Below are 23,524 nucleotides of genomic sequence, written 5' to 3' on the forward strand. Positions count from 1 at the left end.
GGTGGCGCAGTGGTAAAACTGCCACCCTGTAACCAGAAGGTTACAAGTTCGATCCTGACCAGGGGCTCAAGGTTGACTCAGCCTTCCATCCTTCCGAGGTCGGTAAAATGAGAACCCAGAATGTTGGGGGCAATATGTTAAATCATTGTAAACCGCTTAGAGAGCTCCAGCTATAAAGCGGTATATAAATGTAAGTGCTATTGCTATTGCTGAAAATGGTTTACATTGAGATCCTTAACTAGCAAATGTAAGCTGGGCTTAGTTAACAAGAAAGATCCAGAGCACCAACCAAGCACAGTCTCCTTGCAGAAGCATACTTCTAATAATGAAGAACGGTGCCCCCAAAAGCTTACCCACACCTCCTGCAGAGTCCAAGATTTAGGCTAACACATGAGGGTGTGCCGTTAATCAGGGCTGGTGCCAGACTATTTTGTGCCCTAGGCAAGGCTTACTTGTACACCCCCCCCCCCACAAAAAATGCCAACTTCGATTTTCAGAAACAGATGTTTTGTAGAAGAAATGAAAAGCACAAAACTTGAAACTGCTATATTTATTTCAAGTTGCAAGAATAGGTAATACATCAATTTTTGATTATCTTCCTCAAGTACAAAAGAAAATATTTTGGCACACAAATCATTTTGAACTAGAAGGGCACTCGGTAGAGCGCATACCCCCACCAAGGGCAACACAACCCTCAACACCACATCAAAACCTAACTTTACATGCCTTTGCCTTTGCAAATTTTGTCACCAATTCAATCAGATCAAGTGCTGATGACTGTTCGTGTTCAATTGATAAGTTGCCAAGCCAGCTAGTCTCTTTTGCGACATTGTTGAGCATATGTAAGTTTTTATAAGTTTGAGCTTTGAGAAACTATGTTCACTACTTGCCACTGATACTGGAAGTGTGAGAAGGATCCTTAGAGCAATGGAAACATTAGGCACATTATTCAGGAGTTTTTGTTGTAGTATGAAGAGAAATACTCCTTGTGGCAGCATAGACTTTGGAAGTCTTCGAACTATTGCTATAAGTTGACTGCCTGTTGTCCTCTAATCCTTAGTTCTAGTCTTCACTAGAAACATGAAATAAAAATATGAGATCACTGTGATACAAATTGAATTAAGTTTAACAGTATTGTTAGTGTTGAAAACAATGAACTGTTTCCCCCCCCCCTCATGTTTCTACTCATTATTTTGGTTTCTCACACTCTTGACACATTGACACTCTACGCCCCTCTGAGGTCTGCACCCTAGGCGGCTGCCTAGCTGGCCTAATGGTAGCACCGGCCCTGCTGTTAATGAGGCAAAGGGAGACAAATGTCTCCTGGCCCACAGCCTCTGAGGGGGCCCCTCAGTCCTTGCCTTCTCTCTTCTGCCAGGCAGCAGCAGCATGCCTACAAGGGAGAGCAAAGGCAGCTGCCTGTCAGCCACATCCCTCCCTGCTTCCCCACCCATGCAGCATGCTTGCAAGAGCGAGAGGGAGCTGCTGGGAGCCCAAGGTGATGAATGGAGGGAGAGAAGCACATTTCCTCTCAGTGAAGCTTCCTCCTCCCCGGCAGGCTGAGGCAGCTGAGAATGCTTGTTAGGATCACTGCTGAGCTCTGTCCTGCTCTTGCGGGAGGGGGCCCGTTCTATCTGCCTTCTATCGCACAGGCTGTACCTGGAGGAGGAAGGGGGTGGGAGACACTACAAGGAAGACAACACAAAGTAAGCCCCTCTACCCCATTTTTGGGGTTTTTTTGCAAATTGTGGAGCTTGGACTTCAGTTTGCAAACTGTCTCTCTTCAAGGGGAATGGGGAAGAGTTTCGTGTGTGTGGGCGTGGAGAATGGAATACCTTCCTAGAGATCAGGTTTGTTTGTGTATGTTTCATTTTTTGTACCAGTGTCTGCTCTCTGCCTGCAAAACCCCTGAGGAGGGAACCTGAGAGAGGGGGGAAATGCCTTCCTTCCAAGCACTCCACTCAGCTATGCTGAGGGAAAGAGTGCAAGCCAGGAGAAAGAGGCGTGAGGGAGCAGCTAAGCAGCTCCTGCTTTTCTGAATGGTGGGTCTCTTTCGCACTCAGCCCCCAAGTTGCATTAAAAAAAAACACCAAAAATTCCAAAGTCTCCCCCATCCCCCCCTCAAAAAACCCCATTACCTTGTTTTTTTACATCTTGCAAATTCAGTTTAAATATTGGGTCCTTTAGATACAGAGAAGGGAGTGTATAAAGAATTATGCAGGATGTGGGAATATGTTAAGTTGTGTGTTGAAATGTTTCTGCTAATGCATATGTTATATTATTACATTCTTGTGAGTTCAGTTGCTGTTTGTGCCCTCAAGAACCCACATGTGCCACGTTGTGTGTGTATGTGTGGAGGGGGAAATGATGCTTGACTTCCCAGTCAGTGTTCATAGGATTGCAGTTTTATTATAAAAGTTTATCGGCAAAAAGTCTCAAGTGGTGTGGCTGTGTTTTGAAATAAGGGTCAAGGCTTTTAAACTGAGTCACCTGGTGGACAACCCTAGATTGGAAAAACTCTGAAATAACCACATCCAAGCACTGGTTTGCAGGATTGTTTGAACGTTAAATTAATTTGCATTGTTCTTTAAGACTGCACATCCTCTCTCCGCATTGAGCCAAACAACCAGTAAAAGGAAAGGTTGTGCTGTTGAGTCGGTGTTGACTCCAGGTAACCACAGAGCCATGTGGTTTCTTGGTAGAATGCAAGAGTGGTTTGCCATTGCCTTCTCCCACGCAGTATGAGATTATGCCTTTCAGCACCTTCCTGTATCACCGCTGCCCGATATAGGAGTTTCCCATATTCTGGGAAACACACCAGCGGGGATTTGAACCAACAGCCTCCTGCTCTCTAGGCAGGTTGCTTCCCTGCTGCACCATTAGGTGGTTTAAACAACCAGTACAAACTGAAATAAATCCACTGGACAACTCCCTAGAGATCAGGAGTAAATAGCAGGAGATGAGATTATTCTGCCTTGGCTTCCAGAGTATCAGCGCTGTTTCTGGTCTTACACAGAGCACTTCTGGAGAGCCTGCAGCACTAAAGCATTAGCGTTTTTGTGCAACAATGCGGGCATAAGGGGCCTGGGGGAGTCGTGTGAGGACGCTCTTTGTTAGTTCAGATGTCAGCCATTGTTTCCACTGGAGACCTACCAGTGGTGGCATGTGGTGCTGTGTCCAGCACATGGCTAGGAAACAAGAGGTTCTTGTTTGGAAGCCTGTGCCAGCAAACTTTTTTAGTGCATTCTTCAAATCACAATCATAATTATGTATAAAACACAATTAGCAGCCCAGAAAGTATATGTTAGATCCAGCCTTGGGTGGAGTGTTTTAATTCAGAGAAACTAAGCTCTAGCAGATCTAACGTTACTGGTGGGGGCAGGGGCAGCTATACTTTAGTAAAGAGTAATAGCATCATGTATGTATGGGACAGATATATCAGACTTCCATCACATGTGAATTCCTGTTATTTTCCCCTTTTGTTCCCTGTAGGAATACCTGGATGTTCTAGGAAGACCCATGGTCCTAGCAGGCAACAAGGCAAAACAGGTTCAGTGGACCAATGTTTATCAGGATGCTTTGGTAAGAAAAATAGCATTTTTTAAACTGTTCTTTTGCTGATAAAAGTTCATACATTGTATGCTAATTTGTATGAGATAAACCTACTTGATGTTGTGTGCCCCTAGACCAGACAAGACTTTTGTTTGCCAACTTTTGTGACCCCAGCTGCTCTCAGGCGTAAACTGGAACCTCTAGGCCTGTGCAGACATAGCCTGTACTCCCTGGGGAAGCATAGCAATGCCCACTGCAAACCCAGAGTACTTTAAAATGCACAAATACAAATTAGAAAGGAAACCCACCTCTTTGCAGTGTGGGACACCTCAAAGTTAACTCCCCCATTTCAGTCTCTATCCTCTTATGTAGCAACACTTCATTTAGAATTTATAAAACAAAGTTTTATCGAGAATAAAACATGGGCTATGGGAAAGTGGAACAAATATACTTTCCAGAGAAATAAACACTCATCTGAACTACTGCTTGAAGGACAAAGTGACTTTCTGGCATACTAACCCATAAGAGGTCAGTGACCGCTGCCTGCCTTGTATTGCATTCTCTGCATCAAAGACATTAGTTCCTTGCAAATGATTATAGTACCAAGGAGCCAGCGTGGTGTAGTGGTTAGAGTGCTGGACTAGAACCAGGGAGACCAGAGTTCAAATCCCCAGTCAGCCATGAGACTAGCTGGGTGACTCTGGGCCACTCACTTCTCTCTCAGCCTGAACTACTTCACAGGGTTGTTGTGAAAGAGAAACTCAAGTATATAGTACACTGCTCTGGGCTCCTTAGAGGAAGAGCAGGATATAAATGTAAAAATAATAATAATATTTCTCAAGTTATATTGTTATGCCCAGTCCCCAGCAGGTCTCATTTTTGTTTTCGGTCAAAGGAAATTTCCACTGACCTAATCTGACCAGTTTTTCCTCTCTGACAGACAATATCACTTTAGAGCATTCACCAGGTATAAGAATATAGTAGCATAATTCCTTTATTTTCCTGTTATATGTATGTGTACATCTTTAGAAAGGAGGGAGACAAAGCCATTCAGGCATTCTCCCCAACATATATCAAACATGTGTGGTAGGGTAAATGAGACTGCATCACTGACCCCACATTGTCACACTCACCAACCTCGCCCCAAACTCTGATCATTCAACAAACGGTCTGAATAGGGTGCCCATGCACATGTAGCTGTTTGCTCTCCACACAATTGGGAATCCAAATGATGCAGGGACCCTGAATAGTGGAGAGCCTGTACACATGGGCACCCCATTCAGACCTCCCACCAAACACACAGAGGATGGGGACAAAAGAGCAGCCCTGCTGGATCAGGCCCAAGGCCCATCTAGTCCAGCATCCTGTTTCGCACAATAGCCCACCAGATGCCTCTGGAAGCCTACAGGCAGGAGTTGAGGGCATGTCCTCTCTCCTGTTGTTACGCCCCTGCAACTGGTACCCAGAGGCATCCTGCCTTTGAAGCTGGAGGTGGCCTATAGCCCTCTGACAAGTAGCCATTGATAGACCTCTCCTCCGTGAAGTTATCCAAGGCCCTCTTAAAGCCATCCAGGTTGCTGGCTGTCACCACATCTTGTGGTAGAGAATTCCACAAGTGGATTATGCGTTGTGTGAAAAAATACTTCCGTTTGTTGGTCCTAAATTTCCTGGCACTCAATTTCATGGGATGACCCCTGGTTCTAGTGTTATGCAATGGTGGATTAATGGAGAAGCAGATTAGGCATTTGCCTATGGCAGCAAAATTTGAGGAGAAGAAAATTTTGTCCCTCCTCAAATTGTGCCACCCCTCTCTTTGGGCAGCAGCGGCTGCAGCAAGGGTAGAATGGGAAAGGAGAAAGCCGCTCCCCCTTTTACCTTATTACAAAAATAGCAAACCTTTTTTTGTTTAAGGTAAAAGGGTGGCAAAAGCCTTTTTGCCTATGAGCGGCAAAAAGCTTGATCCGTCCCGGTGTTATGTGAGAGGGAGAAGAATTTCTCTCTATCCACTTTCTCCACACCATGCATGATTTTATAGACCTCTATCATGTCTCCCCGCAGTCGTCTTTTTTCTAAACTAAAAAGCCCCAGTTGTTGTAGCCTTGCCTCATAAGAAAGGTGCTCTAGGCCCCTAATCATCTTGGTTGCCATCTTCTGCACCTTTTCCAGTTCTACAGTGTTCTTTTTTAGATGTGGTGACCAGAATTGTACGCAGTACTCCAGGTGTGGCCACACCATAGTTTTGTATAAGGGCATTATAATATTAGCAGTTTTATTTTCAGTCCCCTTCCTAATGATCCACAGCATGAAATTGGCCTTTTTCACAGCTGCCGCATATTGAGTCGACACTTTCAACGAACTGTCTACCATGACCTCAAGATCCCTCTCCTGGTCCGTCACCGACAGCTCAGATCCCATCAGCATATACTTGAAGTTGGGGTTTTTCTTCCCAATGTGCATCACTTTACACTTGTCAACATTGAACCTCATTTGCCATTTTGTCACCCACTCACCCAGTTTGGAGAGATCCTTTTGGAGCGCCTCACAATCTGTTTTGGAAGGGATATACTCGTGGGTCAAATGGGCCGTAACCCAAAGTTTGGCTTTTAAAAAGCCAAACCTGCCAACCATGAATTTTCACTACCCGAAAGAGTTTGGTATAATCTGCAAATTTGGCCACCTCTCTACTTACCCCTACTTCTAGATCATTTATGAATAAATTAAAAAGCACCGATCCCAGTACAGATCCCTTGGGGACCCCACTTCGTACTTCCTTCCATTGTGAAAACTCTCAATTTATTCCTACCCTCTGTTTTCTGTCCTTCAACCAGTTAGCAATCCACACATGTACTTGCCCCCTTATCCCATGACTGCGAAATTTATTCAGGACTCTTTGATGAGGAACTTTGTCGAAAGCTATTTGGAAGTCATGTCAGCTGGATCATCTTGATCCACACACCTTTTTGACACTCTCAAAGAACTCCAAAAGGTTCATGAGGCAAGATTTACCTTTGCAGAAGCCATGCTGATTCTCTCTTTGTTCTTCTATGTGCTTTATAATTTTATCCTTGAGGATGCTTTCCGTCAATTTGCTTGGAACGGATGTTAAGCTAATCGCCCTGGATCCCTTTATGAAAATCGGTGCTACATTTGCTGCTTTCCAGTTCTCCGGTACAGAGCCTGATTGCAGGGATAAGTTATATATTTTTGCAAGGAAGTCAGCAATTTCACATTTGAGTTCTTTGAGGGCTCTTGGATGGATGCCATCTGGCCTGGGCAATTTGCTAATTTTCAGTTTTTCCAGACAGTTTAGAACATAATCTCTTGTCACTTCTGACTCAGTTCGTTAGCCTCCATCCCCGAAAAGCCTGGTTCAGGAACAGGTATGTGCTCAGTATCCTCTGCTGTGAAGATGGATGCAAAGACAGGGTCAGCTGGCATGGTCCTGCTTGCCCCTCCAAGCACTTTATTTATGCAAGGATGCAGGAAATATCTGGTTTTAATTGTTAGTCCATTTTAGAAATTATATCGCAAAGAAAAATAACTCAAGAGGCTAACCAGTGCATTAAAATAATCAAAATACAAAAGCAGTCACACTGCTTTTGTATAAAATAACTACCATAAAGTAGTTTGACTGCTTTTGTATTTTGATTATTTTAATGTGTTGGTTAGCCTCTCTTGAGTTATTTTTCTTTGGGATACAATTTTTAAAATAAACTAACAAATAAAAACAGTTATTTTGTATAAAGTAACTACCATAAAACCACAGCAGTAACAAAACAAGATAGCAGAGCGTAAAAATATATAAGCAGTTATGACAGATATCTAAAATCATACAAGTCAGCCTATCTCAATGGCCTTCTAGAAAAGCCCAGTCTTAACCTGACATCTAAATCACTGCAGAGTGGGAGCTTGGTGAGAGTTGGCACTGATCCAGAAAGCACGTGTCAGACAATGACCTACTCCTGCTACCCCCAAGTATGCAAGCCCTCCTACAAGCAAATGAGTTGCACGGTGAATAGAAGAATGAGGATCTGTACAAAACAACTTGAGCTATGAGACAAATGGCTTCAATATATTTTGGTATTCCTTGTGCAAGGTTCTTGAACAAGCTGCTTGTGCAAGAAATGTAGCTGCTCCACATGCACCATTGGCTTGAATGCTGGTGCCCAAGGCAAGTACCATATGGCACTAGCCATGCCACCTATGCTGGCCACACCCACTGATGCTGCTGTCATCATCATCATCATAGACATGACCAGTGCCTCCCCCCTCATCCATTGTATCAGCAGTATAACAGCAACTGGCAGCCTTTTAGCTCAATACAACAATCCATCACCAGACCACTGCATGTTCTCAGAATGATTTCTTTCCCAGTTTTCTTCAGGGAACAGGTTCTGTCAGCTCCGCTCTATAGTGGTATGCATAAAAGTTGCTGGTACACTACACTTCCTGAACTAGCCAGTCTCCAATGGCTAGTTCTTTGTGTTTATTAACTCCTGCTAACTGGGCTCAACCCCTGATAACTGGGCAAAGAGGCACCTTTTTAATGGGGTGATTCTCTTAATTTATCAGGGGGTGAGTAACTGGCCCTATCCACCCCCAGCACAGTACTTCCAGTGACTCTTGCTGGTGTCTATGTTTCTTTTTAGATTGTGAGCCCTTTGGAGACAGGAAGCCATCTTATTTATTTATTATTTCTCTTTGTAAACTGCTTTGGAAACTTTTGTTGAAAAGCAGTATATAAATATTTGTTGTTGTTGTATCATAGCTTCTTTTCTGTCCCGTTCTTCTGACAGGGTCTTGGATTGGTAGTGACAGGCACTCTACCAGTGTTCAACCTCACTGAGGATCACAGCCTTGAAAAGAAGGTATGTTACCACTTTGCAAAGTACTCCCACCCTAATTTTGACTTACAGCCAGTTTTGCCCTTGTTCAAGCCCAGGGTTGATAAAAAGCATGGTTTTTTAAACAAAATGGGGGAAATCCAATTTTTAAAAAAATAAAATTCATTTTAAAAAACAGTACATAAAGAACCTAGGTCAAAGATATCATCATGGATATTAATCATAACTTCTAATTATATTCTGTGAACTTGTTTATAGCAGTATATGGGGATGAGAGATCACAGACCTGATCAGTCTATTCTGCAGGTGGTGTACATACAGCAGCATGCACACACAGTCAAGCCCTTGCTCTCCCACCCTCAAAAAGTGCAAAGACAAAGGTCAATGAATGAAATGAATAGAAGATTTGGAAGGGTGAAGTAGATATGAGCGAGGAGGAGTTTGGATATAAATGCACAGGATGGGGAAGGGAGGGGAATAGAAAGTGAAACCAAAAGTGAATGGAACATATTCATGCAGTTCTGAGGATTCCCCCCGCCCCCCGAATGTATTCTCCATTATAGAAGGGCATTTCTTTATCAGTTCTCCCAGGAGATGGGCATTCTAGGCACCTGTCTTGTGTCTGCTTTGGCTGAACATAGCCCCAGCAAACACACGATCCCGAAGCCCAGGTTAAGGGCTCTCGAGCTCTTAACCCTGGCTAAGAGCCGAGCTAAAATGCCAGGCTAGGCGCTGCTGGGCTTCCCTAGTCTGGGTTAGGGTGCGCATGAGAACAGTGTGTGTGTAATGGTGCGGGGCGGGGGAGTGCTAGTGTATATACAAAGGATTGCTTTCCCAAGTACAACTCCAAAAACATGTCCAGAATCGGTATATATTCCCCCTTTCCCCCTTTGCCAATGTACAAGCTTTTTCAACTGCTTTTAGCTCTGCTACCTGAGACAGTTTAGCTCTACTGCCAACTTTCCCTGCTCTAATACTCCAAAAGTATTACAGATAGCATATCCAGCCTGCAGGTGGCCTGATGAGTCCCTGAGGCAAGAGCCATCCATATATAGTTCCAAGTATGGATTTTGTAAAAACAAAACACACACACACAGACATACACACACAAATATCCTGTAAATCTGCACATCTGCTCTTGGATTGGGCACCTCATGAATAGGTACAAATAATTCCTCTTCTCACCCCTCCTTTTCGCTAGACATTTCTTCTCTCTTCGTCTTCACTTTCCTCATCTTTCCCTTCATCTGACAGCACAGGATAAATTCCTACTCCCACTCTACAACTTGCAAGTTTATTTTCAATTTCATTAACATTCTGTTCCCAACTTTTAACCAAACTTACTTTCTGCCTTTTAAAACTCTCATCATACCACTTAAAACATTGTTGCATTACATCTTGGGTGATCTTTGCACCCAAATATTTCAAAGCTCCTCTTAATATAAGAGTCTCCTGTGGCTCAGCCCATCTTCTTGTCACCCACGCTCTTTCTTGCAATCTGCTAAAAGAAAGTATAAAATTACACAGCGATGCATCTCAGGAGCCAGTGGCAGGAGCAGGTTTCTTGCCCCCAGGACGTTCTGTCCCAATGCTAGTTGAAGGACAGTGGGAAAAGCCTTAGTTGCCGCTTCCAGAAGAGAAGGAGAGTGTTGTTCAGGCATGGGTTGTCTTTGGCAGGGAGTTTCCATGAGATCTCCCCCTATTCCAGATGCTTCTGATACTCCAGTTCTGACCAGGTATGAGAGGGTGATCCTAAAATTCCCTGGGGCAGGATGTTTTGTCCTGCTCCATCTGAAATAAGACCTGCTTCGGGAGGAGGAGGAGGAGCCAGAAACATAATGCTGGTTCTCCACTTATCCTCCTGTGTAGAGGGGTAGAGAGAGGGTGCAGTGGCCACCATTTGCTTACTGGTAGGGCTAGAAAACTGCCCAGTTTTATTCTCGGCTGCGTTTGCCCAGACATACCAGTTATCCATTTGCCTGGGCTGGCTGTCTTCCAGGAAACCTCGCAAATAGGTGAGACACTCGTGCTCAAATGACCCTGATGCTGGCCACTGTCTTGCAGGAATCTCAAGGTAAATCCTGGCCATACGGAGGTACAAAGAGTGACCATCCGTGCCTGAGATAGATCCACAGTCCCAGTCAAACCTTCCAGTTTTCGTACATGTACGCCAGGCAAGTTCCTGGGACTAACCCTTTACTCTGTTCCATCCCCATCCTTTCCAAAGGTACTTGAACCCAGGAGCACGTTCCTGATTCTCAAAGTGGAATCTCAGGAGCCATCCTTATCATCCTTGCCCAGCCCAGGGGGTCCCACTGAATCCCAACAATTGGTGAACTCACTGTTTGGCACTGGTTGGTTGTCCCTGGATCCTCTTGGGCTCAGGCAGACACATCAGACGGTCCCAGTGGAGTCGCCAAAATATTGTTGCAGGAAAATCCTCTGGAACCTTGCTCTCCTGTTTAATTCAGCCCCTTGTGATGATCGTTCCATCAAATTGACAGAGAATGGGGCGTCTAACCAAACTAAAGAGGATTAGACAAGGTTCCCGCAATAGAGCTCATTTCCTGACAGAGAAACTCCCTTTTTTACAAGTCAACACAACAAGGGTGCATGCTCAAATTAGCTTTTATTCATGATCATGAATGGCAGAGTACAAGTCAGAAGTCTGACAAGCACTGCGCACTAGCGGTACATAGTTGCCAGTTTATATAGGTAAAAAGCAAGTCAGTACATCAATCAACATACGTCATTTGTGATTAAACATATGCTTTCCTGTTTGAGCCATTCAGAGCCTTAGACATGAGTTCATATCTGGGTCTGTTCTGCTGACCCACTCCTTATCAGTACCTCCTGGTGCCAGTTACTTTTCTTTCTGCTGAGTGGGGGATTTGTCTCATGACCCTGGTCACATACATTGTCTCCTGTCAGGCTCTGGTATTTTTACCTCTCGGCTGATTGGCCTCACATTCTTGTCTCGAACAGTTTTATTCTGGCTTACTGGCCTTACATTCTGTTTAGGAGCCTGAACCAAACTTTTATACACTTATTCGTGGGCCTGGATTAAACATTTCTTTATCAATTCCCCCAGGAGATGGGCATTTAGGCACCTGTCTCTGTGTCTGCTTTGGCTGAACATAGCTCCAGCGATCACACGATCCTGAAGCCTGGGTTAAGGGCTCTTGAGCTCTTAACCCCAGCTAAGAGCCAGGCTAAAAAGCCAGGCTAGGCGCTGCTGGGTTTCCCTAGCCTGGGTTAGGGTGCTCGTGAGAACAGTGTGTGTGTGGGGGGGGGAGAGTTCTAGTGTGTATACAAAGGATTGTTTTACTCTCTGCCTTTTCTGCAAATAACACCTTAAGATAGCAGTAAACAAAAGAGGGTCTTTTCACATGTTATGGAATTCATGCTAAAATTGGTCACATACTGAGTCTCCCTGGCCAGATGTGTGATATGCTAAAGAAGAAAACATGGAGCAACATGGTAAATGGATGGAAAACAATTAGCTGTTTTACAGGGGGAGCAAACATAGCCATCAAATCCATCACCCCCAATCACCCTATATTTGCTGCTTTTACACATCACAAAATTAGGCCTAAGAGCTGCATGACCTCCTTCCCCCACTGCTACCACAGGAAAGAACACAACATGTAAGGATCTAGCTCTTAAAAGAATATAAGTCAGGGATAGCAAAGGGAAAATCAATTATTCCTTCAAATGAAAAATGAGCCATAAGTTGTTTTTTTAAATACCCCACAGGCCATAAGCACATAATCCATACATAAGATGGGGCCGATGATTTCACCCAGTTATTTCTGTGCCAACATTTTGGGATGAATCACTCACACGCGTAAAGGAATTCACATGCATCACTCACATGCGAAAAGGAATTTAGCCTCATTTTAAAGATTACTGGTTTTTTGTGTTGTTGTCTGCTGGAAGCTGTTTTGGGGATTGTTTTGATCAAAATATAGGTTATACATCTTCAAAATAAAGATAGATAAATAAGTAAATAGGTCTCCCTTGTGTATCTCTGGAGGAAGGGGGAAGTGATGCCTTTGGGACAGCCATTAAGTGAGCTGTCCACTGTTTATAGAACATACAGAGAACATGTACTGTAGTAATAAATACCAAGCTCAAAATGGGTACAAATTAGCTGAGAAACATAATGTGAGGGCCCAGTGAGAAAGATCTGGGAGCCCCATATAAGGCAGTGGCAGGGTTGTCAAAGCTAAGCAGGGTTGTCAAAGCTAAGAGAGCCAGCGTGGTGTAGTGGTTAGAGTGCTGGACTAGGACCGGGGAGACCTGAGTTCAAATCCACATTCAGCCATGAAAACTAGCTGGGTGACTCTGGGCCAGTCACGTCTCTCTAAGCCTAGCCTACTTCACAGGGTTGTTGTGAAAGTACACCGCTCTGGGCTCCTTGGAGGAAGAGCGGGATATAAATGTAAAAATAATAATGATGATGATGATGATGATGATGATAAGGACATGGTCCCGATCAGTGCCTGGATGGGAGATCACTGACAATCCATGTAAGCCACTATCACTTTTCTAAAGCAACGGGGAAATAATGACAATAAGAAGAATAACCACAACAGCAGCAACTTCTATATCAAGTATTTCAAGGGACTTTTCATATCTTGCAATGGCAATTGAATCCCGAGACACACAAGCACCGCTAAAATAGTTCACACTTACCTCCCTTCTCCCTGGTGAGTAGAATCCCAGCATGTGTCCACAGTCTGTCTCATCTGCCTTATGCTCCTGCATTCGTGTTTGTTCAAATTTATTGGCAGTAATAGACCTGCCATAGTATGCTATGTCAGCTTGATTTTAAGCAGGCAATGATCTGTTTCCCACCTAGGTAAGCGACAAGGCCAAAGACCAAGCCATTTATTCTCCAGGGAGCCTAGTTATTGCCTTATAAAGCAGCATGGCAGTGCCATTGCAACTATTATCCCATGCTGCGCATTGTAGAAGTTGATATGATGGCATGTTACAGGTGTGGGCTTGGGATCTCTTTAAGAGATGATTCTTATCTTAAAGAAGTGCATAAGAAGACCTTGTTCTCCCTATGCTTCATGGCTTCTGAAGTTAGTTTTTGGGGGGTACCTCCCTGAATTCTGTAACTGGCCCTCTTGAACCACCCTGTTTGGGAAAGTGTCTGAGCTTCTCTCCTGCCCCAATCATGTTTAATATTTCTTCCATACTGGATCTATATATTTAGAGTCAGATCCTAGACAACGCCGGGTTGGTTATCTGGCTTACATGCTGGTTTAATTGTACAGGACAGGAAGTAGCATCCAACTTGCAGGTTTCACTGACTCTCCTGTCAGATAGACCAAATATCTATCTATCTATCTATCTATCTAATTTATATGCCACCTGATTCCAGAGGCTCCAGGAGGTTCACAAAAACAAAGACAAACAAGACCAGTTATTAAAACAAGAATTAAAAAATCTAACACATTCAGAAATTACCACATTTAAAAAATATAAACAGCAATTAAAAATTTTAAAACATTCAGAAATTACAGCAATTTTAAAAATCTAAACAGTTAAAAATTTAAAACTCAGCTATACAATACTGTGTATAGCTGACACAATATTGATACTAGCCTGGGGCAGGAACTTCCAGTTGGAGATTCCTTCCTCTATCACAGGGCACATGCCCAGGAGGAGGCCTGAGCTTGCAGTAATCTTCTCCAGCTTCCCCATTATTGTCTGGCAGGGGGTGGGGTCCGTCTGAATCCTTTCAGGGAGCAGTGAAAATATCAGATCAAAGTTTAACCTAATCCTAGAAATTTTTAAATTATCAGGATTCATAGTAGCAACTGAAAGGTAGCAATCAGCTGTAAATTCCAGAAACAACCGTTTAAAGAAAATGATCCTCACTACTAATGTTGTAAATGGACTGAGTCATCACCACACTGTTCTCAGGTCACAAGTGATTTCATTCATGCTACAGAGCAGGAGCTGAGTTTCACTCTAGCAGCCACCATGTGCCATGAGCACCTGGATGGACTAGCAATCGGTACAGTATATCCTAGGGCCTAATGAGCAAGCCAGAGGTTGCCAGTTCGAATCCCCTCTGGTATGTTTCCCAGGCTATGGGAAACACCTATATCGGGCAGCAGCAATATAGGAAAATGCTGAAAGGCATCATCTCATACTGCACAGGAGGAGGCAATGGTAATGGCAATGGTAAACCCCTCCTGTATTCTACCAAAGACAACCACAGGGCTCTGTGGTTGCCAGGAGTTGACACCGACTTGGAGGCACACTTTACCTTCAGCTTTTTAAAACTTGTTTTTAAATTGTTTTGGCTATTTAATTGGTGTTTTATGATGTTTAATTGTTAATTATTATTTTATGCAGTTTTATAATTTCTGTTTTAATTGTTAATTGATTTTAATGGTGTTTTAATGTAAACCACCCTGAGCCTTTTGGAAGAGTGGTATAAAATTTTAATAATGAATAAATAAAATAATAATAAATTAGTGGTATTATATCCTAGAGCCTAATGGCATTACTTAGGGATTATTGTGTTCCTCCAGTTACTTTCACCAAGGATTTTTGGAGAACGTCCAGAGAAAGATTTTCTCTTTCAGTACTGGAAGCAGGGGTAGGGAATCTAGGTTCTACTTTTAGTCCATGAAACTAATCCCCCAAACAATCTACGAAATAGGACCAACTTGCACTTTCATCTATTTACATGGCCATGCCAACACACTAAGAGGCCATTCACACATCCTACTGGGCGGGCAGGGGAAAGGATTCTCGGTGCAGAACTGAGCAGGGTGGATCGCTCTGAGGATGGGACCCATTGTCCTGGCCTCCAAGAATCCTAGAGTGTATGGAGCACAGTGCCCTGGGGCATTCTCCCAGGTGCCAGGTGCTCTAGACACCGGTCTCTGTGTCAGCTTGCACTGACACATGATCCTGAAGCTGAGCGCCCTTCACCTTAGCTACAAGCTGAGCTGCAGCCCTGGGTTTAGCACTGCAGCACCGCCGGGACCCATGCAGATCCCAACGGTTCTCACAGGCAACCAAGCCCAGGCTTGGCTGCTCATGAGAACAGCCTCGTTATATGTTCATTTAATCTTGGAAACACTTGAGTATGTCTCAGATCGTGGTTTACCATTTCATGATATTGCCTCACTGAAGAAGGTGGTGCAATCCAGATGTGCACTGGAGCACTTACAGGAAGCAAACATGCATGAAAGACACACTTCCAAGATGCAAACATAATATCATGTTGATCTTGTCATGTAAAAGGGAGGAATGAGGCTTATTATCATGCACTTCACATCTTCTGTTTTTGAGCAGTTCTAGTCTACAAAACAAAAGAATATGAAAAGACATGGCGTTTACAAGGGGGGGGTGTCTGTGCGTCTGTGTGTGAGAGAGAGATGGAGTGCATATGTGCTTAAAGAGTAGGTGGGTTAATGGAGATGTGAAGCATCTGGAAGCATCTTTACCTTGAGGTCTTACTTTAGTCTTTTATACCAAGAATAATACAAGCTTGTTATGCATTTTGCAGTGTAAATAGACTATGACATAATCTGTTTTAGATACCAAGGACCGCAGGGTAAATCAAAACCACACCACAAGTGAGTTATGTCTGTGTGAAAGATGGCTTCAGACTTGACCATAACCATGCCTTTGTTGTTTCTGTGTTTCCAGAACCAGCTCATCCTAGGCGTTGTGGGAGTTGATGTGGCTCTGGATGATATCAAGAAGCTGACGCCACGATACAATGTGCGTAGGGAGTCAGCCCCCTTCCCTCGAATGTGATCCATACACTCCCCAAATATTCAGCCATAGTACAGAGCAAACAGGCAGGGAAAAGGGGTTTCACTGAGAATTAGCTGTAGACTTACCTGTGCACAAAGTTCTCCTAATGTGTTTTACTCCACCCCCAAAACACCCTCATCTGCCTCTTCTGTAGGAACTGGATATCCTCTCTCACAACATTTGTTCTATGTTTGCATTGGATTAACATGCTTGAATTATGGGAGTGGGCGGGGGTACCAACAAGCTCCACCCCCTGACCCCCCACCCCCTAATTTTAGCCAAATCATGCCACTAGGGCACTTTCCAGATTCCATGGTACAACAGTGTCACTACGGATCTGCTAAGTGTGCTTCTGTACTTCCTGTGTTGTAATATTGCAGTCCCTGCACTGACAGCATGGTGCCGTTCACATGCCTTCTTTCGGGTTTTATCTTTGTTTTACAGCATTACAATGTTACATGTGTGTTGAAAAAATGTAACTGTATTTTCCCATTGTAGGAGGTTTGCCTAAACTAGAAAAGACTGCTCTCCCAGCGGGTGGCTTTACGCAACAAACCGCTGGACCTTTCCTTTACGTTTTCAATACAACCCTGCCAAGATGAAGCATTTTACTGCTGCTGTAGAGTGTAATCTGGAAAGCACCCTGTACTCTTCTAAAGAAGATAGCAAAGAGGGGCTGTCACAAAATATAAAGCCTCCTCCAACCCCACCTCATCCCATAATCTGAACACTGGTTAGGTACTAGGGGAGGAGGCAAAATAGTCTGCAGAGGGTAAATGTGGCAATGGTGTGGAAACTTAGATTCAACTAAGCTCTTTCTTTCTGAACTGTAATTTGTTTCTCTCTAGAAAGACCTTCTCTTTTTGTCTTCCCACCCAGTTAGGGGCTAATGGCTATATGTTCGCTATTGATCTGAATGGATATGTACTGCTACACCCAAATCTGCGACCCCAGGTAAGAGTGGTTTTCTCTTTATTTGAATGTCATTTTCCACCCACCATCATCAACAAAAGACTCTGGGTGCCTTCAGACATCCCATTTAGCCCATCATGTTAGCAGCCATCCCAAAATGAATAGAGCAGCCAAGAAAATATTCAATGACTATTGCCTCCCCCCCAAAAAAAATTCAGGGGCTATTCACATGATCATGCTTGCAGGCAGGCGGAGGGCAAGGCAGGGTCCAACCTACCTTCCCCCAGACAACTGCTCTGAGCAATGGTGGCGTGCAAACTGCACTCCCCAGCACAACCAGGAACATAACAGATTATTCCCTGCGCTGCTCCCTGCTGCAATGGTAAACAGAGGCTGGGAATCATTGTCCCAGCCTCCATGAATCCCACAGAGCACTGTGTGCCGAGCACAGTGCACTGGGAGAGTCCCCCAGGGGACAGGCACTCTATGCATTACTTGGAGACTGCTGCTCTTAAAATTCTGAATTTTTGTATGGCATCCCCCAGGGCTCCATATAGTCTCCAGTGCTTTTTAACATCTACATGAAACCGCTGGGAGAAATCATCAGGAGATTTGGTGCAGGTTGCTATCAGTATGCTGATGACACCCAAATCTATTTCTCCATGTCAGCATCATCAGGAGAAGGCATAACCTCCCTAAATTCCTTCTTGAAGGCGGTGATGGGCTGGATGAGGGATAACAGATTGAGATTGAATCCAGATAAGATGGAGGTACTTGTTGTGTGGTGTTGGAACTTGGGAGACGATTCTGATTTGTTGGTTCTGGATGGGGTCACACTTCCCCAGAAGGAACAGGTATGTAGTCTGGGGATGCTTCTGGATCCAAACCTCTCCCTGGTACCCCAAGTTGAGGTGGTGGCCAAAGATGCTTTCTGTCAGCTTAGGCTGATACACCAGCTGCATCCATTTCTTGAGATATACGATTTCTGAACAGTGGCACATATGCTGGTAACCTCTGGACTTGACTACTGCAATGAGCTCTATGTGGAGCTGCCTTTGTATGTAGTCTGGAAACTGCAGTTAGTAATGTTGGGGCTAGGACCCTGGCAATATCAGCTCTCGGCTGCAATGTCTCATAGTGACCACTGCTGGGGGAGGGCGGGGGGTTAGGGTCATGGATAAAAGTGCTGGACTCCTCCCTACTTTGTTCTTCCAGTGTTAGTCTCCATTTTGTCTCTCCAGAGATGGCTGTTTTGGTCTCTCTCTTCAGCCATGAGCTCCAGCTGAAATTAAGCTGCAGGCTTTTTCACATTCATTTGTAACATTTTCTTTAAACAAATCCTTGTAGTTCTTCTATCCTAAAGAACTGTCTCAAGACCTCTTGCTTTGCTGCTTTTTCACCAAACAGGTTTTGCTTTGCTACTTGGGGACTGAACTGCCATTCTTCCCCTACAGGTACAGAATGGGGCAACCAGGTTGGTCTCTGGGTCATCTTGGAGAGACCATATTACTCCTATACTAAAAGAGCTACACTGGCTCTCAATAAGTTTCTGGGCAAAATACAAGGTGCTGGTTATAACCTATAAAGCCCTAAACAGGCTTTGGGCATTTAAGATCACATCTTCTTCACCATGAGCCCCATTGCCCATTGAGATCATCCGGAGAGGTCCATCTGCAGTTGCCATCATCTCGACGGGTGGCTACACAGGGGCGGGCCTTCTGCATTGCTGTCCTGAGACTCTGGAATGCACTCCTTGCTGAGATGAGAACCTCTTCATCTCTGACAACTTTTTAAAAGTCCCTAAAGTCTCATTTTTTTTAACTCAAGGTTTTTAACTTGACTATGGTTTTAAATTGTTTTAAGGTTTTCATTTTAATGTGTTCTATGTTGTTTGTAAAACCACACAGAGATGGAAGTTTAGAGTGGTCTACAAACCTGATGAATAAATAAATAATAAACAAATAATAGTTCCCATCTCTGATTAGCAATCCCAATACCATTCAGGCCCAAGGCCCATCTAGTTCAGCATCCTGTTTCTTTCACACAGTGGCCCACCAGATTTTTACATATTTATTTATTTATTTATTTATTTATTTATATAACTTGTATACCACCCAAACTTTCATCTCTGGGCAGTTAACAATAACATAAAAACAATTAAAACAAATATAAAAGGTTAAAACAGTTTAACAATTTAAAAAACAGTATAAAATTAAAACAGAATAAAATTAAAAATACAAATTTAAAAAGCTGAAAAAGCTTGGGTGAAGAGTTGGGTCTTCAGACATTTTTTTAAAATAGCCAGAGATGGGGAGGATCGTATCTCAGCAGGGAGCGCATTCCACAGTCTCAGGGCAGCAATCGAGAAGGCCCGTCTCCATGTGGCCACCAGACGAGCTGGCAGTAACTGGAGACGGACCTCCTCAAGTGACCTCAATGAGCGGTGGGGCACATAACGAAGAAGGTGTTCTCTTAAATACCCAGGGCCTAAGCCGTTTGGGGCTTTATATAAGTTATAACTAGAACTTTGTATTCTGCCCGGAAACCAATTGGCAGCCAGCGTAGCTCCCTCAGCAAGGGAGTAATGTGGTCTCTCCGAGATGACCCGGAGACCAACCTGATGCCACTGGAAGCCTACAGGCAGGAGTTGAGGGCATGCCCTCTCTCCTGCTGTTACTCCCCTGCAACTGGTACTCAGAGGCATCCTGTCTGATCTGCAGGGCTCCCAGTTCAAGCCCCACAGTGCCTGAGAGTGTGTACCCATGGGTACAGGTGTCTGATCACAACTGTGACTTCTGTTGTTCATTTTCTGTGTTGGTACTTGCACAACATGGTTGTTCTAGCATAAGTGATAAATGATGCCTGCAGAGATGGGCAGGGTTGATCCTAGATACTCAGGAACTGAATGAATCTAGTTTCTTCACTCCAGTGCTGAGAGCCATTTGCTGTGCCTAATGCCAGGGGTGAACTAACACATAGGCAAGATAGTAACTTGCCTATTACGGCAAATTATGGGAAGTGGCAGATTTGGGGGTCGGGGGCAAGTTAAATCTTTTTGTAACCTTTTTTCAGCCACCGCTTTGCGGCGCAGATGATGCCAGAGATGGGGGGGCAGCCAGCAGGGGGCGAGCACCTAAGGTGAGGGGAGACCAAAGTGGGGGGAGGCATAGGTGGCAGCAAGAGCTCCTTCCCTGAGCCCACCTGCCACCCAAATGATATATCAGGCTGTTTGGGGGCCTCTGCGCACGTGAACGAATTGTCACATCTCAAGGACATGACGGATGGACTTCTCCTCTACTCCTGGCAGGTATAGACAAGAATTACTTGGGCCCCTTTATGAAATATTACTTTCTTGGGATATTAAGCAAAAGAAAAGGAGGAGTAATAGAGTAACCCAAGCTTAATTTATCTCAAGGGACTCTCTGTGCCCGTCAAGATAGGGCAAGGGAAACAGGTTCCTGTCTTGGGTACTAATCAGATAAATCTATCATTAAAAGGCCAGCCACGAATTAGGCACTGAGAAATGGCTCCGATCAGAGTGAGAGATGTTTCATTGGCAGAAACTTCCAATTCAGTTCATGGGCATTATTAATGGGCAGGCAATGTGGCAGAGAGGGACAGAAACAGCCGCAATTTATAGACTCATCTTGATCCTGCTCTGATCAATAACAACCTAAATTGCAGAGCACACTAACACTTTGACCACCACCCAGGACTCTTTGTATTTTCTGAGTGTTTGGCCTGAACTCAGCCCATTTTTGCAGGTTTTTTGCCCTTCAGAAAGACCAACATTTCCTTTTCACATAGAGCTTTAGATTAAAAGACGAAAGTTTGGGCGGTATATAAATGTGATGAATGAATAAATAAATAAATAAATAAATAAGATATCTTGGCACATGGACTGTGATTTCTGAACACTTGATAATTTTATCTAATTGAAAATGGTTTGCTTCCAAGAAACACCAACTAATGCTGTTCTAGAGGATCTGCTTAATCTGGATGGATGATTGATGTCTCATTGGGGAGGCTTAGAATTGATGGACTAGGACCGGGGATTCCCAAGTTCAAATCCCCACTGAGCCATGATACTTGCTCGGTGACTCTGGGCCAGTCACTTTTCTCTCAGCCTAACCTACTTCACAGGGTTGTTGTGAGCAGAAACTTAAGTATGTAGAACACAGCTCTGGGCTCCTTGGAGGAAGAGTGGGATATAAAATGTTAATAATAATAATAATAATAATAAATAAATAATTATTATTATTTAATAATAATTATTATAAGTATTGTAATAATAATATTATAAATATAAATATAAATATATTATTATTATTATTATTATTATTATTATTATTATTATTATTATTATTATCTTGTTTACACAGTCAGACAGGTGTTATTGACTGGTTTGTTTTATCCAGACATCAAGTCCTTCCCAAGGACCTGGGATGGCTGAATTTTATCATCAATACAGATGGTTATTATAGATACCTTCACAAAATATAGGCTGTTCCCAATAAATTTGCTTTTTGTAATTGGCTGATGGTGATTTCTGTGGCCCCTATGGTGTTGAGGTGCTCTTCAAGGTCTTTTGGAACTGCACCCAGGGCGCCAATTACCACTGGGGTTATTTTGGTCTTTTTCTGCCACAGCCTTTCAATTTCAATTTGTATTGTAGATCTTTGTATTTGGTGGTTTTTTCTATTTCTTTTTCTTCTATTCTGCTATCCCCTGGTATTGCTATGTCGATTATTTTGACTTGTTTTTCTTTCTTCTCAACTACAGTTATATCTGGTGTATTGTGTGGCAGATGTTTGTCTGTTTGTAGTCGGAAATCCCATAATATTTTTGCATCTTCATTTTCTACAACTTTTTCAATTGTATGGTCCCACCAATTTTTGGCTACAGGTAGCTTGTATTTTTTGCAGATGTTCTAGTGTATCATCCCTGCTACCTTGTCATGCCTTTGTTTGTAGTCAGTCTGTGCGATATTTTTACAACAGCTGATTAGGTGGTCCACTGTTTCATCTGCTTCTTGACAAAGGTGGCACTTGCTGTTTGTGGTGGATTTTTCGACTTTTGCTCTTATTGCAGTTGTTCTTTGTGCCTGTTCTTGTGCAGCCAGTATTAAACCCTCTGTTTCTTTCTTCAAGTTGCCATTATTATTATTATTATTATTATTATTATTATTACAGTTTGTTATGACAGGGTAAAGCAGAGACTGAGGTGGTTCACATGTACAGCCCTAACCAGGTTTGCACAGCCCTCCCCAGATAGGGCTGCTTGTGTGGAGCACCAGGATCAAGGCTGATCCCGGTGCTATCCCACCAGGTAGCCTGAGGTTTTCCCCAGGCTATTACCCAGTTAGAAGGGCACAAGTGCGCCCTTCTATCTGAGATCCCAGCCATGTGTCTGCCCAGGCTGCCTACAGCTCAAGCAGGCACAAAGCTAGGAGACTAGAACATCCAGCTTGCGGGTAAATCCCCCAATGCATTGCGCTCCTTGCATGGTGCATTGTGGGGTTTCTGGAGGCTGGGCAGCCTTTCTCAGGTCTCCAAAACACCTCGCCACTTGCTGCTGCAGCAATTGTGTATGCAGCCAAGCAGCATAGCGTAAGGATTGCTGCAGTCGTGTGGGGGAATGTAGGTATACTCCTGCCTTTCCCCCTCCCCGCCCCCACAGCCTTCCCTAGCCACCAGGGATTTGGGTCGTGTGAAAGACCTTAATGAGAAGTTACTAGAACAGAGTACCAAATGATGTGACAGAATTCTGTCCAGATCCAATAGAATTAATTCCTTCGGTAGTGACGTTGCTTTTGTAACATAGAAATAGCTACTGCAAAATAAGTTGATTTTGCACATTTATAAAATAAGTATATTTGATATACAAAAACCTGCTCTAGAATCCCCAGGCCAGGTTCTGGCAAAACTGAGCTTTTATTTAATGTCATGACCTGTCAGATTCTACCTTGAGTGCAGGGGTGTAACTATTATTGAGTGGATAGGTTCAAAGAACCCGGGCCCCCAGCTCCTGAGGGTTCCCACAGCTCCACCCCTCCCCATTTTCTTCCTCACTCTAAAGGGCCGCCAGGGAGAAAGGCAAAAGCCAGGGAGAGAGGCAAACCCGGGGCTCCTCTCCCCTAGCTACGCCCCTGCTTGAGTGGTGCTATCTTGACAACATGTTTTGGAACTATCCAGTAAATGATGTGTAAAATGGAATAAAATTTCAGCTGAATTTTCCTTAGCTTTATAGAGTCTTCCTGACAAATGATGGGGACAGGACATTTTTTTAAAGTTTTGTGTTTCTGTTTCCTAAACGGCACGTATAGATGGGGAATCTATATGTGCACACCCTACCTAAATTCAAACTGAAACCAAGGTTTCAAACTCTCTAAAAGCCAAAAGGAATAAAAGTGGTGATGA

The 23,524-nt window shown here is 43.7% G+C and overlaps 1 protein-coding gene across 4 annotated transcripts in view; it reads left to right on the forward strand.

Annotated features, from left to right (window-relative positions):
- The window catches only part of CACNA2D2 (calcium voltage-gated channel auxiliary subunit alpha2delta 2), an 885,048-nt gene that overhangs the window by 799,846 nt on the left and 61,678 nt on the right, over positions 1 to 23,524 (forward strand). For all 4 annotated transcript variants that reach the window (XM_053287835.1, XM_053287834.1, XM_053287836.1 and 1 more), the window contains 4 exons: positions 3,493 to 3,582; positions 8,349 to 8,420; positions 16,083 to 16,157; positions 17,073 to 17,147. In XM_053287835.1, coding sequence (XP_053143810.1) covers positions 3,493 to 3,582; positions 8,349 to 8,420; positions 16,083 to 16,157; positions 17,073 to 17,147 — 312 coding nt within the window. The remainder of the gene's footprint in view (positions 1 to 3,492; positions 3,583 to 8,348; positions 8,421 to 16,082; positions 16,158 to 17,072; positions 17,148 to 23,524) is intronic.

The sequence above is a fragment of the Hemicordylus capensis genome, chromosome 2 (assembly GCF_027244095.1).
Source record: "Hemicordylus capensis ecotype Gifberg chromosome 2, rHemCap1.1.pri, whole genome shotgun sequence".
Taxonomy (NCBI): Eukaryota; Metazoa; Chordata; class Lepidosauria; order Squamata; family Cordylidae; genus Hemicordylus; species Hemicordylus capensis.